This window comes from Megalobrama amblycephala, linkage group LG20, assembly GCF_018812025.1.
Source record: "Megalobrama amblycephala isolate DHTTF-2021 linkage group LG20, ASM1881202v1, whole genome shotgun sequence".
Classification (NCBI taxonomy): domain Eukaryota; kingdom Metazoa; phylum Chordata; class Actinopteri; order Cypriniformes; family Xenocyprididae; genus Megalobrama; species Megalobrama amblycephala.
Window position 1 is genome coordinate 17,125,764 of NC_063063.1, and position 18,271 is coordinate 17,144,034.

Below are 18,271 nucleotides of genomic sequence, written 5' to 3' on the forward strand. Positions count from 1 at the left end.
ATGTGATGCAGTGCCGTCTAAGGGCCTGAAGATCACGGGCATCCAGTATGGTTTTCCGCCCTTGACTCTTACTCACAGAGATTGTTCCAGATTCTCTGAATCTTTGGATGATATTATGCACTGTAGATGATGATAACTTCAAACTCTTTGCAATTTTTCTCTGAGAAACTCCTTTCTGATATTGCTCCACTATTTTTCGCCGCAGCATTGGGGGAACTGGTGATCCTCTGTCCATCTTGACTTCTGAGAGACACTGCCACTCTGAGAGGCTCTTTTTATACCCAATCATGTTGCCAATTGACCTAATAAGTTGTAAATTGGTCCTCCAGCTGTTCCTTATATGTACATTTAACTTTTCTGGTCTCTTATTGCTACCTGTCCCAACTTTTTTGGAATGCGTAGCTCTCGTGAAATCCAAAATGAGCCAATATTTGGCATGACATTTCACAATGTCTCACTTTCAACATTTGATATGTTATCTATATTCTACTGTGAATAAAATATAAGTTTATGAGATTTGTAAATTATTGGATTCCTTTTTTATTCACAATTTGTACAGTGTCCCAACTTTTTTGGAATCGGGTTTGTAAAAGTCATTTGAATACACCACAATTACTGCAGCCAGCTGGTGCCACTATGACCGTGAACCACAACAGCCACATCCATGAGATCATTTAAATTTAGAAAAACTGCATGTGACATGATGTCATAGGTCAGCTTCAAGTAAATGTAAATGTATCATTTTGCATCTCAAAATTTTGTACTTCTAGGAGTATTTATGTTAAGGTTATTTTATATTTTTATTAACCTAATAAACACACTAATTATATACAACTATATTGTCAATGGACTATAAATGAACTGGTTATATGCATTTATTTTGTTATTCAAACTGATATTAAAAGATAAGGCCTAAGATATTTCTTATCCTGTAATGTAGGCAACTGCAGACAGCAATGAAAGGGTTAAACTCCAAACTAGCAAGAATGTACCAAATACCAGATGTGTTTATCTTAAATAACGTGTTACATTTTTATTAACATAAATTTAAACTAATTATATAAAACTATGTTTTAAGTGCACTATTAATTAACTGGTTCTATGCCATTATTTTTTTCATTCAAACAGAGAAAAACACTAAGAGATTTCTTATCCTGTAATGCAGGCAGAATTGAAATGAAAGGGTTAAACTCTAAACCATCAAGCATGTAAAATAGACTCAAACAAATGCAGAGGCATCTAAAGATCAGTTGTAAATGTTTTACCAGGCAGTTAAGCCAGAAACTTTTTACATTTTGTCAGAAAATAATAAGGGTCCTGTAGTTTATTTAGAAACAGAGAAATATTTAAGCAAAATGGTCAGAATCGTGGGTAGAAGATGGTAAATGGCAGACCTTGGAAGCGAGGAGAATGCAATGGGCTGAGTGTCGTCTGCTGACAGATAGTCCAATGAGAAACAAACAGCACAGGGAACTGGAACAAAACAAGACAGGAAAAACAGCAGGCATGAGCACAAATGATCTGACAAAAGGCAAGAGCAAACACACCACATAAAGGCAGAACTGATGAGTTTCAGGTGTGCTGAGCAAGACAAGCAAAATGAACACAGAGACCTGCAAACCATGACACATTTTAAACAAAAACAAGACTTAAATCTAAACTGTGACATAAAGTTGTTTTTGATAATGTCTAAATTTATATCCAAATGCAATCCCTGATAAAAGGATTATGTCTGAACAATTTTTATCAGTCTCAACATTGTTTTCAGCAAAAATAATTTTCTCAACCTTGCTAAAAAATACCTATGCTGTCATCTAGTGGTTACACTAAATATTAAATTTGTTCATTAAATATTAAATATTTAACTTACACATACTGCTTTAATTGAAAAAGTAAAATAAAATGTTTATTTCTAATAGTATTATTTAGTATTATTTTATATAGAAATAAATGGTGTATAATATATTGTTTAGAAGATATGAGACCCTTCCTGAAACCCTTTTTGTCATTATTTTAATCCCTCACCATGGCAACACCGTTTGAGATATCTAATATCCCTTCACAATTTCAATTTCACAACATCCTCAATGTGTTGACTTAATGCTGACTTGAGTTTGCTTGCGATCTGATGAATTCCCTTAAGCCACACACACACTTAACGATTGTAAGGCCGATTATGAATGTAAATTGATACTTATGACTGATCGCGCTCAAACGCGTCCAGTCAGAGCCAGTTGCGTTCAGTCTGCGATTACAGTCGGTGTTCAAATTCCTTGTGTAAGTATATAAATCGGCTCCAGTCGAAGGAAACAATCGGTATGTGTGTTCAGTTCAGTCTTAGAGTGTTTCAGATAATCGTTAGGTGTGTCCCCGGCTTTAGGAGAAGTATATAAAATTCCAGAGAATGCATTTTTCAAACAACTCATAATAGCCAACTTCCTGTTGGGCTGGCGTATAACTGTATGAAGTTTGGTTACTGTAGGTGAAAAGGGGTGCTCTACAAATACAACCATATAAAAGGGTGCACCACAGAGCCCCTCCCCATGATAACTTGTGCCCGGCCCTGATGGCCGATGATTCCAATGTGTGTGCAAAGTTTCACGAGTTTTTGAGCATGTTAAGGGCTCCAAAAGTGCCTGAAAGTCTGAAAAAAAATGTACCTAGGAAAACAATAGGGCCTTTCACCTTAGGCCTTAATAAAAGTGACAAAAACATACCAAAAATATGCTCAGGTCCTAATAATGACAATTTCACACAGAATGGCTGTAACAAGGCTGTTTTAAAGGTCACCGAAATCTGTTAACCCCCCATATTTCACACAGAATAGCTGTAATGTCTTTCAAATTCACTCTGGTCTAATGTGATGTTTCATACAGTAGAAAACCATCCAAACCATTTCAGGTGACTCAATGTATCTTTCCTTCCTTCGGAACGAGTGAAGGAGACGCACTGAATGAAAATGACACAGCAGAAATGCAGCCGTTACCCCGGTAACCCCATAAACAAAGCAGTTGCTAATCTGTTTCTGAACAATACTTGAATGTTTTAAACAGCCATTCAGATTTTTATATTTGCAATGGTATTCATCTCAGCACTAAATACTTAGAAACATAATAGGCTATTTATTTTCAAATTTAAACATTTTAACATTTTAATCTGGACTACAGCATGCCCTAGATACTGATTGAAAATGATTATTTATGTGTGACCTTGTGTGACCTCTTCATGCGGGCCTCTGTTAAACTTGTTTGGGATCATGAAAACTCCTGCTGTCAAAAATTGTGTGTGTTTTGTACAATCAAAATGGTGATTGCATGTACAAATGAATAATTATCCCATGCTTTATAGGTCACTGACCAATAAAATAATTTATTAGATGAATTTTAATATCTTTGTGACTGTGAAAATGTTTCATGCAAAAAGAATTGATAAAACCAAACTCCATGATAATTATGTAGCCAATTCCACAAACCGATATTCAAGCTCTGCAACTATGATGTCACAAAGACATTCTAGACTGCTGAGCATTGGGTCGCCACAAAGACACAAACCTATGATTACTTTGATCAGAGTTTTGAGGTGAGAAGACGAAATACATTAAAGACCAACATCAGAGAGAACATGGAGTACACTAACATTAGTGAAACAGCGTTTAATTTGTTTGATGAAGCACGTTTCCAGGCCGAACACACTGACGTGATCATCAGGGCAGATGGCGCAGAATTTCAAGCGCACAAGATCATCTTGTCTGCCTTCAGCCCTTACTTTAGGTGAGGAGACGCATTTGAACTGCAATTGCGTGCAAATTACCAAGAAATAATTATAATTACATACATAATTTCCACTGCCAGCATCATATTGTTGAAATTGCCTAAGCGGTCCAAATATATAAATGCATGAAAATGAATTTTGTTCACAGGGCTCTTTTCTCCAACAACTGGAGCAGCACAGAAAAACAATTTTATGAAATTCCAGGATTGTCCCAAGACTCCCTGTCTCAGATCATTCAATTCGCATACACAGGAGCTGCACACATTACAGAAGAAAATGTGACAGAGGTCTTGGTGGCGGCTGATCAGTTTTTGGTGTGGGGTCTCGTTGATGCTTGCTGCCATTTCCTGGAGGAAAATTTATGCCCAGAGAACTGCATTGGGATCTGCAGGTTTACAGAAGACTTTTTTTCCTGCTCAAAGCTCCACCATAAAGCAATGCACTACATCCTGCAGAACTTTGAGGAGGTTCTGCTCGAACCTGAGGAGTTCCTGGAGCTCTCGCTGGAACAACTCGAAGAAATCATCGGAAAGGATGAGCTGAACGTTAAACAGGAGAAGGTGGTTTTTGAAGCAGTCCTCCAATGGATTAATTATGCACCTGAAAACAGGAAGCAAACCATTGCCATGCTTCTGCCAAAGGTAAATCAGAGAGTTTTGTCTTGTTTACATTACAAATTTCAAATAACTCTGTAATCAAGATACATTTTCTGCTATAATTTTTAGTTAAAATTGTAGTAATTTTGTTTTGTCGTTTTGTCATTTATATTAATTTGGTATCACTTTGGTATGGGGAACACATACTCTCTATTAAGTACAACTTTTGCCTCAATAAACTCTTAATTTACTGCTTATTAATAGTTAGTAAGTTAGTTGTTGTAGTGTTTAAGTTTAGGTATGGGGTAGGGTTTAGGGATGTAGAATATGGTCAAGCAGAATAAGGCATTAATATGTGCTTTATAAGTACTAATAAACAGCTAATATGCAAGCTAATAAGCAACTAGTTAAAAGTGAGAATTGTTCCTCATACTAAAGTGTTAATATGGTTTAAATGTGTCTATAATTTGTAATCTAATTTTATTTCAGTTTCAGTTTTCGTTATTTTAGTATACATCAGACTAAATGAAAATGAGAAATGGTGTCTTGACAATTAGTTTAAGTTTTTTAATAATTTATTTCAGTTAAAGTTTATTTTCATTTTATTTTAGGGTTTTAGTTTTAGTTTAACTACAATAATCCTGGCATGGGGTAAGAAAATATTCTTAATTCAAATGGCAAACAAGTTTATTTTTCTTCCTCCTCTGACAGATATTTTTCTTGTTTTAAGCATAAACTCGCTTAAAGGATTAGTTCACTTTAAAATGAAAATTACCCAAAGATTTACTCACACTCAAGCCATCCTAGGTGTATACGACTTTCTTCTTTCTGATGAACTCAATCAGAGTTATATTAATAAATATCCTGATGCATCCAAGCTTTATAATGGCAGTAAATGGGACCAATGAGTATCAAGCTCAAGAAAGTGCGTCCATCCATCATAAACGTACGTCCGGGGGGTTAATAAAGGCCTTCTGAAGCAAAGCGATGCGTTTGTGTAAGAAAAATATGCATATTTATTTAACAAGTTATAAAGTAAAATATCTAGCTTCTGCCAGACCACCTTCCGTATTCAACTTACAAAGAAAGTTTAACGCCTCTTCCAGTTCAAAACACCTTACGCTACGTCCTACACCACGAAAAAAGCTTTTTCTGTAAGTTGAATACGGAAGGTGGTCTGGTGGAAGCTAGATATTTTACTTTGTAACTTATAGCTTGGATGCGTCAGAATATATGTATTAATTTAACTCAGATTGTGTTTATCATAATGAAGAAAGTCATATACACCTAGGATGGCTTGAGGGTGAGTAAAGCTTGGAATAGTTTTCATCCTTAAACTAATCCTTAAATTTTAATACATTTTACAGAACACAAGACTTAACATCTTAAGAAATTTTGGAAAATAACTTTTCATTTTTGAACTTTGAACTGCTTAGCAACAGCCTTGCAGCAGTCTAGCAGCTCTGAAAGTCTAAACTTTCCTTTCACTGTGCTTCAGGTTCGATTGGGGTTGATGCCATCAGACTACTTCATCAATAATGTGAAGAACAATCCACTGGTGATGGAGAATGAAGCCTGCAAGCCTGTTATCATCAATGCAATGAAGTCTATGTTTGACCTCAGCATGGATGAATCCACCAACCAAGAACTCATACATCAACTGACACGCCCACGTCTGCCCTCAGCAATCCTATTGGCCATCGGAGGATGGAGCGGCGGCAATCCCACCAATGAGATTGAGGCATATGATGTGAAGGCAGACCACTGGGTCAATGTAACTCAAGACGATGAGCGTCCCAGAGCCTATCATGGTACAGCGGTCCTGGAGGAGTTTGTTTATTGTGTTGGTGGTTATGATGGTGTGAAGTATTTCAACAGCGTGAGGAAATGGAATCTCATCACTCACACTTTTCATGAGGTGAGTAATGTTGTAGGTCAACGTGTAACTTTAATTCAGCTTGCTTTACAAAAAAAGCACCATTGTACAGTCATGGTGTCAGATTTTACTTTGATATTGTCATTGACCATAGTAGTGAATAATGGTTCTCCAAATACTATTAAATAAATTGTGTTAATACCATTGTAATTTTTGCAACTGATAGGACAGAACCAATGTGATGGTCTATTGATGTGTGTTTGGACATTGATGTAAAGTATCTGATGTGTTGCAGGTGGCCCCCATGCATGAACGCCGATGCTACGTAAGTGTGGCTGTTCTGGACGGGCTTGCATATGCAATTGGTGGTTTTGATAGATATCAACGGCTTAAAACAGCAGAGCGTTATAATCCAAACACCAATCAGTGGACACTGACAGCACCAATGAATGAACGGAGGAGTGACGCCAGCGCCACCTCACTGCGGGGCAGGGTAAGAACACTCACCCATGACTCCACACTCTTCTGCTGGAGACTCTTAATTCCTGTAAAGCAGATAATAGGAATATTATATAAAATATACTGAGTGTTGTAAACAGTTTTTTTCTGAACAATCTGTGATAATTGTGCACAAACATCATGTATGTTATGTTTGTGTGTGTTTGTCAGGTTTATATCTGTGGTGGTTTTACTGGGATCGAGTGTCTCTCTTCCGCTGAGAGTTATAACCCGGAAACAAACCAGTGGACTCTCATCTCTCCCATGAGAAGCCGCCGCAGTGGTGTCAGTGTGATCGCTTACAGGAGATCTAGTGTATGCTGTGAGTATTAAACATGCATATCAGTGTTATGTATCATTGACATACTATTATAGTTTTTATATTTTAATATATATTTAATGTTTTTGATTAGTTTATTTTATATTTTTAATTATATTTTAAATAATATTTGTATTAATGTAATTTTATGTTTTTGTAATTTCTGTCATAGTTTTATATATATAATCTGTTAAAGTTATATATATATATATATATATATATATATGTTTGTAATTTTGTTGTGTTTTGTCATTTTTATTAGTTATATTGTTTTTACTGATTAAAAAATATGTTTAAAATAAATATTTTTTTAATATTTTAATAATTTATTAAAGTTAATTAGTTAAAGTTTATTTTATTTCAGTTAACTGCACTGTAAAAAAAGAATTGTTGGTTTAACTTAAAAAAGTAAGTTACCTGGTTGCATTAAAATTTTGAGTTTATTGAAAATAAAAATTTGATTTAATACAACGAAGGCAATTGTACGGAAGAGGATTAGGGCCAAGCAATAATAAAGAATAAAACCATCTCGAGATTAAAGTTGTTAAATTTCGAGAAAAAAGTCTAAATAAAGTGTTGAGAATAAACTCATTAAATTACGAGAAAAAAACTCGTTAAATTTCAAGAAAAAAGTCGAGATAAAATGTTGAGAATAAACTCGTTAAATTACGAGAAAAAAACTCATTAAATTTCAAGAAAAAAGTTGAGATAAAATGTTGAGAATAAAGTCATTAAATTACGAGAAAAAAGTCGTTAAATTATGAGAACAAATTCGTTAAATTATGAGAAAAAAAGTCATTAAATTTCGAGAAAAAAAGTCGAGATAAAATGTTGAGAATAAAGTCATTAAATTACGAGAAAAATGTTGTTAAATTATGAGAACAAATTCGTTAAATTATGAGAAAAAAAGTCATTAAATTTCGAGAAAAAAAGTCAAGATAAAATGTTGAGAATAAAGTCATTAAATTACGAGAAAAAAGTCGTTAAATTATGAGAACAAATTCATTAAATTATGAGAAAAAAAGTCATTAAATTTCGAGAAAAAAAGTCGAGATAAAATGTTGAGAATAAAGTCATTAAATTACGAGAAAAAAGTCGTTAATTATGAGAACAAATTTGTTAAATTATGAGAAAAAAGTCATTAAATTTCGAGAAAAAAAGTCAAGATAAAATGTTGAGAATAAAGTCATTAAATTACGAGAAAAAAGTCGTTAAATTATGAGAACAAATTCGTAATTTAACGAATTTGTTCTCGTAATTTAACGACTTTACTCTCGAGATGGTTTTATTTTTTTTATTATTGCTTGGCCCTAATCCTCTTCCGTACAATTGGGTTAATGAACAGAAACTCAGAATATTATGTTATCTGAACAACATTAATTATCTAAGTTGATTTGACAAAGGAAAAAAATGTTATGACAACAAATCATGAAAATTATTTTTTACAGTGTGAATGTTTTTTATGGATTTAGTTTATAATAACCCTGACACAAATATAGAAATATGGAACAATCACAGTTTAAAGGTTGCAAATGTGTAAATAGCATGCATGGATGTGCATACAAATGCACAGAATACATCATAAAAAATGTATTTATTTAAAGGTTGGTGGTTATGATGGTGCCAGTCGTTTGCGGAGTGTGGAGGCCTACAACCCGCTGACTGACATCTGGCGTGATGTTGCAGCAATGTACAACCCACGCAGCAACTTTGGCATTGAGGTGAGGTGTGGACAATTAAAATCTGCATCTGGTGAAATGACAATAATGATTTTATGATAATGAATATGGTATCCCATATTAACTGCACCATAAAATTGTAGCAATCTTCAAAGATCAATGTGTTTGACTAAGAAAACATCTACCTAATTCCAACAGTCAAAAAATTCAACACTGTTTAATAGAAGTGTTGCATCTTACTAAGATTTATTCATGTAAAGTTAAACATGATTTATTTTCCTTTTACCTTCCTCAAAAATCCAGGTAGTTGACGGTCAGTTGTTTGCTGTCGGAGGCTTTAATGGAATTGGCACCAGCTGTGATGTAGAGTCCTACGACGAGAAGACAGATGAATGGTAACTTCCACAAACACTAAATCTCACAGATCATTTCAGACTGCATTAGATATCTATAAGTCTATAAGTATTATGTAGGCTATATTTCATTGCATTCACTGCATCTGTTTTCTGCACAGGTTTGATGCAGATGAAATGACCATTTACCGCAGTGCTCTGAGCTGTTGTGTAGTATCAGGATTGCCTAACATGGCAGAGTATGCTGCCCTACGAGACGCCGTACAGACACAAGACTGAGTGTCATGTTTCCTGAATAAATGCATTCAAAAAAAGAGTCTGTATTCTAAATGTTAAACTTCCTCTCAGGTGTAGTGTTGTTCATTAAAAAGCCTGTAGGTTCAAATCTCGCAAGGGATCTCTGCAGCTCAACAAACCAACCTCTAATATTGAGAATTCTGTTTACTGAGTAAACTATTTATTGCTTTATTAAACTTTTACTGTCATTACTGGTCTTTCAGGGTGGCCGGTGAATGTGTCTTGGTCTGTTTTATGATTATAGATTGTGTATGATTAATTTAACTCATAAACAGTCTTTGCTAAACTCTGTGAGAAGCACTGATTACGTGGCGTTTTAGGCATAATCTACACATGGAAATATAACTTTTGTGTTACATTAAAAAGTTGAGCCTACAATCATTTTTGCAGTGTCATTATTGACTTCTGAAAATAATAATTATTATTATTATACATACACACAAGCACACAAACATATATACATTCTCATTCTGAACAATTACTAACCTATTTATCTATAAAATAATTCTAAGCAAATAGCCTACCTAATATTAGCAACATATTCAACAAGACATGAATACAGATATTTAAGCACCAAATCCATCAGAATTAGCCTATCACACCTGACCCATGATTTTTGTTCCACATACAGTGTTTTCTTACATTCTCTTATCTGAATATATCAAACAAAGTCTACTCTTTGGGGTACGTGTTTCACTTTAACATGCACATCCCTTCAACACTGAATAGCTTGTTGTACTTTTAAGACCTGAAAAGTGAACTTTGACGTTTGTGATTTTTAGCCTGTCCTCTAAAAATTGACACTTCATAACTTGACTCACTTTAGTGTTATTATGTAATTTAGAGAATCCTATTGTTTCGGATGCTGTCAAGGCCTAGACATATCATATGGGATGAAATGATGGTGGCTACAAGTGCATCAACATCCCAATTTATTCATTTAAGATTAAGAGTTCATATTAGGAATTGTTCATCTCTAAAACATTTAACAACCATTTTAAATTAGCAATTAAAACCATGTCACAATCATGTCCTGTTTAATTTCGTTTTCTGTCGCTGTTTTGCCTGAGTTCTAGTTATTTTATTTGTTACTATAGTATTATAATTAGTCTCGCACCTGTTATTTGTTCTGTTGATTGTATTCTCTGCATATTTACTCATTAATCAACTTACTCTTACTTAGGTATGAACAGGGCTATTTATCTATTAGACATTCTGCTATTGAACAGCAAATTAACAATTAAGAACAGGAATAAAATGAAGATCTTAAATCTTTTTTTTTTTTTTTTTTTTTTTAGTTGGTTAAGCTATACTGAGCATTAAAGTTTAGCAATTCAACTGTACCTGACATACAACTGGAACAAAAGTACCTTTTGTCTTTATGAACTAACTGTGGAAAACATGAACTATTTATATAAATTACTTGTTTTTAATAGTTTGTGTGTGGTAATGTAATAAGCAAAAAGTGTTCCAACTGTACTCAGTCTATCCAATAGTGAGTAGAAAAAAGACATAATAATGTAACTTAATAGAAACTAAATATTTTCTAAATAATATTTTTAACATATTTATAATATTATTATATTTTTTACAGTATAAATTGGGTCTTTATACAAGAAACTACATGCATTTTACATTTTAGGATGGGGATGATCATATTTTGGGTACTTGGCATCTAAAAGATTGAAAACCCCTGCTGTAGCATTCAACATTAATTATGCCTAATTAGTTTGTCTGTGAATATGAGCTACTTGATAAATATATGCTTCCTAATCACTGTTCCATCTGCTTCCAAACCTCTAGATATTTTATATTTATTTTTGTGCTAGCTTTGTTCTTGTGCAAGTTATGATTCATGATTCTGTAAAATAGGTACACGAGCAATTAAAACAAGCTGCAAAAGTACACAGTTTACTAAGCAAAATCAATACTGAATAATACGTGATAACCCTATATTAGTGCATGCAAAAGCATGCTATATTGTCAATAATAAAGTTATACATTTGCTATAAAGATTGTTACAGTTTTTTTTAAATAAAAATATTTGCTTGTGCTTAAAAGCTAGCCTATTAATTTAATAATTTTATAAAAAGTCTTCTGCTACCCAAAGTTGAATATATTTGATCAAAATACAGTACACAGTAATACTGTGAAATATTATTACAACTGTTTTCTATTTTAATATATTTTCTATTTTAATATACCTGTGATGACAAAGCTGAATTTTCAGCATCAGTACTCCAGTCTTCAGTGTCATGATCCTTCAGAAATCATTATATACATGCCGCTTTGGTTCTCAGTTATCAATTATTATTGGTGCCCAATTATTAACAATGGCTGTTATTATTATCAATGTTGAAAACATCTTTTGCTGCTTAATTTTTTGTAGAAAATGTGCTATGTTTGGTTTAGGATTCTTTTTAATGAGTGCTGAAAATTCAAGCTTTGCCATCACATGAATATATTATAGTCTAAAATATATTAAAATAGAAAACAGTTATTTTTAAATTGTAATAATATTTCACTAGGCCTATATTACGGTTTTACTGTATTTTTGATCAAATAAATACAACCTTGGTGAACATAAGAGACGTTGTTCAAAAACATTATCTTAATTATTCCACACTTTTAACCGCCAGTGTATATTAAATAATTTTAAGACCTGGTCCATAATCGCCCAAATTACGCACAAACTCAAAGCAGTTCCAATGGCAGCCAATAGATGGCGCAAATGATTTATTGTAGTTAATACCCAGTTCCAGATCACACCAACGACTCAAAATAAGTCTGTCAGTGAGTGAATCAGAATATTTTGTTAAAACAGACTAAAATATTTTCCACTGTCGAAGCACTCCGATAAAGAATTCATATTCACTGTGATTAACAGTTTAATATCGGAAGATCATAAATTATGAATCACAGCACGGAATTAAAATACTCAATGACACCAATTTTTTAGAACTTGATAGAATATTCTGTTGTAAAAGAGAATTCCGAGTGACTCAACAGCACTAAAGGGTAGCAAAAGAAAGAAATGCAGTGCTGTGGCTCATACGAAAAAGGTGCATTGAGTATTAGGACTAATAAATAATGTACGGCTCCGTGAAACATTGCCTTTCCAGCAATGTGGAATGTAATTGGTCGCCTGCGGGCTAGTAGTCCGATGTCAGGCCAAACTAATCTCGAATAGCTACACGAATCCTTACCTCTATTCATCTCAACCCTCTTCATACGTCTGTCGTTGACTCTCTCGTCATTTTTCCCTGAGTTTGTTTTATTTTCCTCCCTCCTCTTCAGTTTTATGTGCCATCTTTTGTTTTCTGAAACTTGTTGAGTTCTCAGAGGACACGACGACTGTGGAGAATTTGAAGGTGGGAGGGAGAATTTTGCATTAATGCTTTTGCATTGCCTGTCTAAGTGCCACTTACCCTTTAAACAAGAGATGAAGCAGCTCTATCTGTTTATCAATGCATTTCTCTCAGGACAGTCGTCGAGTGCAAGGCTATAATTTTCACTCTCATGGATATTGATGAGAATGAGATGTATGGTAGGCTAAGAGAAAGACAAACAGTAGGAATGAGACAAAGTATCGTCTGACTGTAGGCCTGTAATATATTTCTTTGTGTTATATAAAGCTCAGAATTGAATGCCAAATTGGGTGAGTGCTATGATATAGGCCTATAACTACTTGTTATGCTGAATCAAATCCACAGGAGTCTGCGTTAATATATCAGCTTGAGCTTGACTGATGAGCATTTTGGGGAGCCACGTTTGAGAAGTTCCCCTACAGCTGTGGGAATGAGAAAGAAACAAGAGCCATTTTAATATTAGAGCAGCTCGACACATTTGACAGTTCTTATGAAGGAATGGACATGAATTTTTAATTTCATTCTGAAATATGAAGTTATATTTTATTGAGGGCATTAAGTTTAGCCTGAGAACATTGTTCACATCCTGGGAGAAGAAAGAAATACTATGTTTCAATCAACTAAGGGAAGGAAATGACAGTATGCTGTGTGACCTGCCAGGTTGCTAGAGAAGCTATAAGAGGAGTGTAAATATTTGCCTTGCCTTTCCTTTCTTTTAACTAGAACAGTTGTAAATATTTTATAACTTACCCAATAATTTCCTCCTTAGAGATTAGGGTGAAATTAGAGTCAAATTATGACTGACCCGTGCAATAATTATCACAGTATTTGTGTCATCATCATCATACATAGCTTAGGTGATTTTTAGGAGAGTGTTTCTGCTGTGCGATGTGTGTCGAAATCCCCACTGGCGGAGTTAATTTTGTCGGAGCGGCTGGCCCGCTTGTGGGTTCATGGGCCATTACTGGACCATTTAGTCTTTCCAGTGCTCTGGTTTCTAGTAATCTGGTTGATTGAACTCACTTTCTATTACATTTTAATCATTTTCTGCAGGGCCTGTTTCAAAGTAAGGGAAATGACTCTTGTGTTGCCTTGTGTCAATATAAATAATTCTTTGGTTTATCTGGATGTCTGATGCTTGGAGAACATGACTTTTCAGGCTTGGCTAAAACTGAGAAAGTTATATTTAATGTTAGCAATTCAAGTTGTACCGGAGCATGCAGGTGGGTTATTGATTTTTGTCACAAATCTAAGTGGCCATTTTATTAGTGATTAGTAGCCTCAGATTGCTTTATTGAGCAAAGGTATTAAGTCAGTTTTGCGAGGAAGATGAATCTGCTCAAAGCAGACATCCTACATTTTACCAGGACAGTGTGTGTATTTTTTGCTCGAGATCTGATGAATGCTGAGATGTTCCACATGACAACATCAATTTAAACCATAATATTGCATCAAACTGTCATGAATCCGTTCCTTCTGCCTGAAGGATACACTGAGCATCTATCAAAGGTCTGGCACTACTGCTGTAAAATAGAGTCTTCCCACATCAAAGACACCCTGGGGGGGACGAGTCAAATTTGGAAATATATGAGGTGAAATACTACTTTTGCTTTTACAGTTTTTTTTATTCGCTTTGGTACTATTTTCACAAGTAAGGTGTACATTTTCAAAACTCTTAGTACACGACTCCAAACTGATCACACAGCTAGATCTGATCTCATGCTTTCATTCTAGTTGTACATATATTCATTCTACATAATCACTCAAAACACAAATAATCATTTCAAAACACAAGATCATTGTGATATATAATGAGAACATTTGGTTTAATCACGAAACACAACAGTGTGTTCTTCTTTCAGTTTAGTACTTTTAACAATCAGTTCATTCAATAGCAAACAATGCAAGATACATGTTTCAAATCACCCTCGTCGCTGAAATAATTACAGTTACACAGGCGTGATGAAGTTATAAAAATGGCAATGAGTTTTTGTGTGAGGAGAGAGTTTACTGCCAATTGTACAATTTTATAGATGAAACACTTATTTTGTGTTGTGAAAAGGATACTAACACAATTGAAAATATGCTGAAATGTTTGAAAAAAGTGCACTTTTGAAGATCTGTTGTGATATTAGTACTAAGAGTTTTGAAAATGTACCAATTGCTTGTGAAAATTGCGCCAAAGCAATTAAAAAAACCGTAATGATGTGGAGTAACTCTTTCTGCAGGTTACATTGTTACACCAGTAGGTGGCGACATGAGTGTCTTTATCTCATGTCCTGATTTTGCAGAGTTAGAAGCGTTCATGGGTCAACATATTTTGTTGATCCTGGAACAACGTCTGAAAATTTTGTCCTAATATCCCTACGCTTAAGGGGATTGTTCACCCAAAAATGAAAATTCTTTCACTCCCTCTCAAGTTGTTCCAGACCTGTATATTTCTTTGTTCTGCTGTACACAAAAGGAAGATATTTGGAAGAATGTTTGTAACCAAGTTTGTAACCTATCTGCTTGGCAAACATTCTTCATTGAGCATTTATAAATAAATACAAACATTGAAATTTATAAATCTGATTAATCGGACTGTTGTTCTGTGTCCTAATTCAGAGGCTGCATCCTTCCAAGGTTGCATTCGAAGGCCAATTGCGTCACAGCAGCGTGACAAAGGCTGTCCCAATTCACTGGCTGCGTCCGAAAACTGGAAAATGCTACCTTTGGAGGACACATTTCAAGGTAGGAAGGCATCAAGGCACGTCCAAATCCAGTGTTAGCTTCACTTCCTGTTTCCTGAGCTACCTTCCTCTGATCGATTTTTGAAGGCATAGATGGACGTAGGTGTGTCCTTCGCTGCCTTTGATATCCCACAATCCTGTGCTTTCCGTTATTTGACAGTTGAGCTAGAAAAATAAAGATGGCATCTGAAAGTCGCATTTTCTGGTCAGTTTGTGTGTAAATGTACGTTTTTTGACTAACATTTTCCACTTTTTATGTAATTTCTAGCGAGAAATTACTACTGTAGTAATTAAATATTTATTTAGTTCTCACTAAAGCTCGTGCCATTTTGCAGTAGATCATTAAACTGTTTTGCTGCCTCACAACCCACATGGAAAGAACCTATATGTGGATATATGCGCATATATGAAACCTATATGCAGTGTATATGTACATATATGCTGCATATATGCACATATATGATAATATATATGCTGCATATATGCGCATATATACTGCATATATGCTATATATATGCTGCATATATGCGTATATATACTGCATATATGTGTATATATGCCACATATAGGCAAAATTGAGGTGCATATATGTGCATATACAGGAAATATAGGTCTCCTGTATTGCTTCTTCATATCCATATATATGCCCTATACATACAAGATATGTCTTCTATATAGCTAATGGCAGGATCTGGTCATTTTGTAGCTCATATCTCATTTTTGACTGTCATACATGATGCCTAGCTCATAATTTCTATTATCAAGGCAAAAACTAAGAATTAACGAAAAAAATTATGCAAGAACTTATGTATGTGCGAATGTAGCAGTTATGTATTTAGACAATTATTTTGTGATTCCACTTGCCATGACCATATTTGGGGTTTCCTGCCGCCATGCTGACTTGGGGTGTTGACGCACTTTGCTGCTTCCCAGTCTGCATGAGACATCACAGCGGTAGGTCGCACAAAGTTTTTGCGGTGATTCAATTAAGGCCATGTTTCATGTAACAGCTGAATTCACATGATATATTTGTATGATTGTAATCCAAAACCCCTCTGTGATGTACATTCAGATGTTTCGTTGATTATTTTTCTTTACTTAAGTTACTTTTAATATCTCTCTTTCTCAGCGTTGTGTGTTGCTGCCGCATGCTGTTTGTATGCTGCACAAGTCCTCATATATTGCCATTTGTGTTATACAGAATAAAGTGAGGACCTGATGGCAAGATTTTTCGCAGTCTGTCTTTGATTACGACACAACGCAGAAAACACACCGCTACACGAACACGTGAAATTGGTCCCACATGGAAAAAACCTATATAAACATATATGTTTCAATATAGGTTTGATATAGGTTTTTAATATATGTGACATATATAAAATTGGCCGTTTTCCTATATTATGTGTACATATATGTGTGCATATATGTGTACATATATGTGTGCATATATGTGTACATATATGTGTGCATATATGTGTACATATATGTGTGCATAAATGTGTACATATATGTGTGCATAAATGTACATATATGTACATATAATATAGGAAAACGGCCAATTTTATATATGTCACATATATGTAAAACCTATATCAAACCTATATTGAAACATATATGTTTATATAGGTTTTTTCCATGTGGGAAGTCTGTCTGAAATCAGTTTGGTGAGGTGCCTTCATGCACAAACACTGCCTTACAAGTCACTGCCTGATAGGGCAGCAAGGCAACAAGTCAGCTGCCTAGGTTTTCGGATGCAGCCAATGGCTTTTTCAAATGCAGCCTCGAAATGCGTCCTTCATTTCAATAGGAAGGATACAACAGATGGATCCTTCGTGGCCTAGTTGTTTTCTTTTTGATCTATTTTAGCTAGTAAATCAAAAGTAGACAAAGTAACAGGCAATATTGTGACTAAAATATAAGATTGACACTTCAATTTTAACGTCTTGCTTATATAACTGTTGTATAAAAGCATGCGCTGTTATTGAATATCAGCACTCTTGTTCATGTGAAGTTGCTTAAATATGTGTCAAGGTCTTGAAACAAGCAACAAGCTAAAACCAGTGTTGGGGGTAATGCGTTACAAGTAACTTGAGTTATGTAATCAGATTACTTTTCCAAGTAACTTGTAAAGTAATGCATTAAGTTTAAAATTTACAACAAAGTATCACTTTTTCAAATAAGTAACGCAAGTTACTTTGTTTTCCCATTTATTGACTGACAGTTCTCCTGTCCCAATGTTGAAAAAAATTATAAGTGCAGAGGCATTGTGTGTAAACATGACAGTTATTGTAGTTCTGGACTAAATGTGAGCATGCGTTTACTAATCGCTTAGCACACATACACAAAAAAAGATTTAGTGTTCCTCGAAATGAAATAAAATCGGTGAAATGCAAAATCAGAATACTTTGCAAACCTTCGATAATAAATTATGTTAATTGCAGAATGGCAGCACAGCTGGAAGGTTTGTTTGAGCTGCGCCCTCTACTGTACACCAAGGCTGTATGTCCAAACATGTCCATTGAAAAACAGTTTTCAAATATCAAATGATTAGCTATTATATCTTACCACACATGCACTCTTTCACTGTAAAAACTAAAAGTGTTGCATATGAATTCACATTTGTCTTCAGTGAACAGTAGGCCCCGCCTTCTTTGGTCTGATTGGCCATCATGTTGACACTGACGAGCGCTGTTAGACCGCTGAGGCAGACCAGCCTAAAAATGTAACATTTCAAGATGTCTGTCCAGTAATTGTCCCCCTCAATGCCTATGGGGGTTACGGA

The 18,271-nt window shown here is 34.6% G+C and overlaps 1 protein-coding gene and 1 long non-coding RNA gene across 2 annotated transcripts; one reads left to right on the forward strand and one right to left on the reverse strand.

Moving 5' to 3' along the window:
• Positions 1-768: 768 nt before the first annotated feature.
• LOC125254953 lies at positions 769-13,223 on the reverse strand. Its single transcript, XR_007181802.1, has 4 exons — positions 12,596-13,223; positions 9,026-9,110; positions 6,751-6,788; positions 769-1,473 (listed from the first exon to the last, which is right to left on the reverse strand). It is a non-coding gene; the product is annotated as an uncharacterized LOC125254953 (long non-coding RNA).
• LOC125254947 (kelch-like protein 10) lies at positions 3,503-9,754 on the forward strand. The gene is given in 9 exon segments (XM_048169765.1): positions 3,503-3,770; positions 3,920-4,412; positions 5,866-6,285; positions 6,539-6,736; positions 6,913-7,044; positions 7,046-7,063; positions 8,665-8,781; positions 9,043-9,134; positions 9,254-9,754. Coding segments are annotated over 9 exon segments (1,737 nt in total). The 5' UTR covers positions 3,503-3,621; the 3' UTR covers positions 9,372-9,754.
• Positions 13,224-18,271: the final 5,048 nt, after the last annotated feature.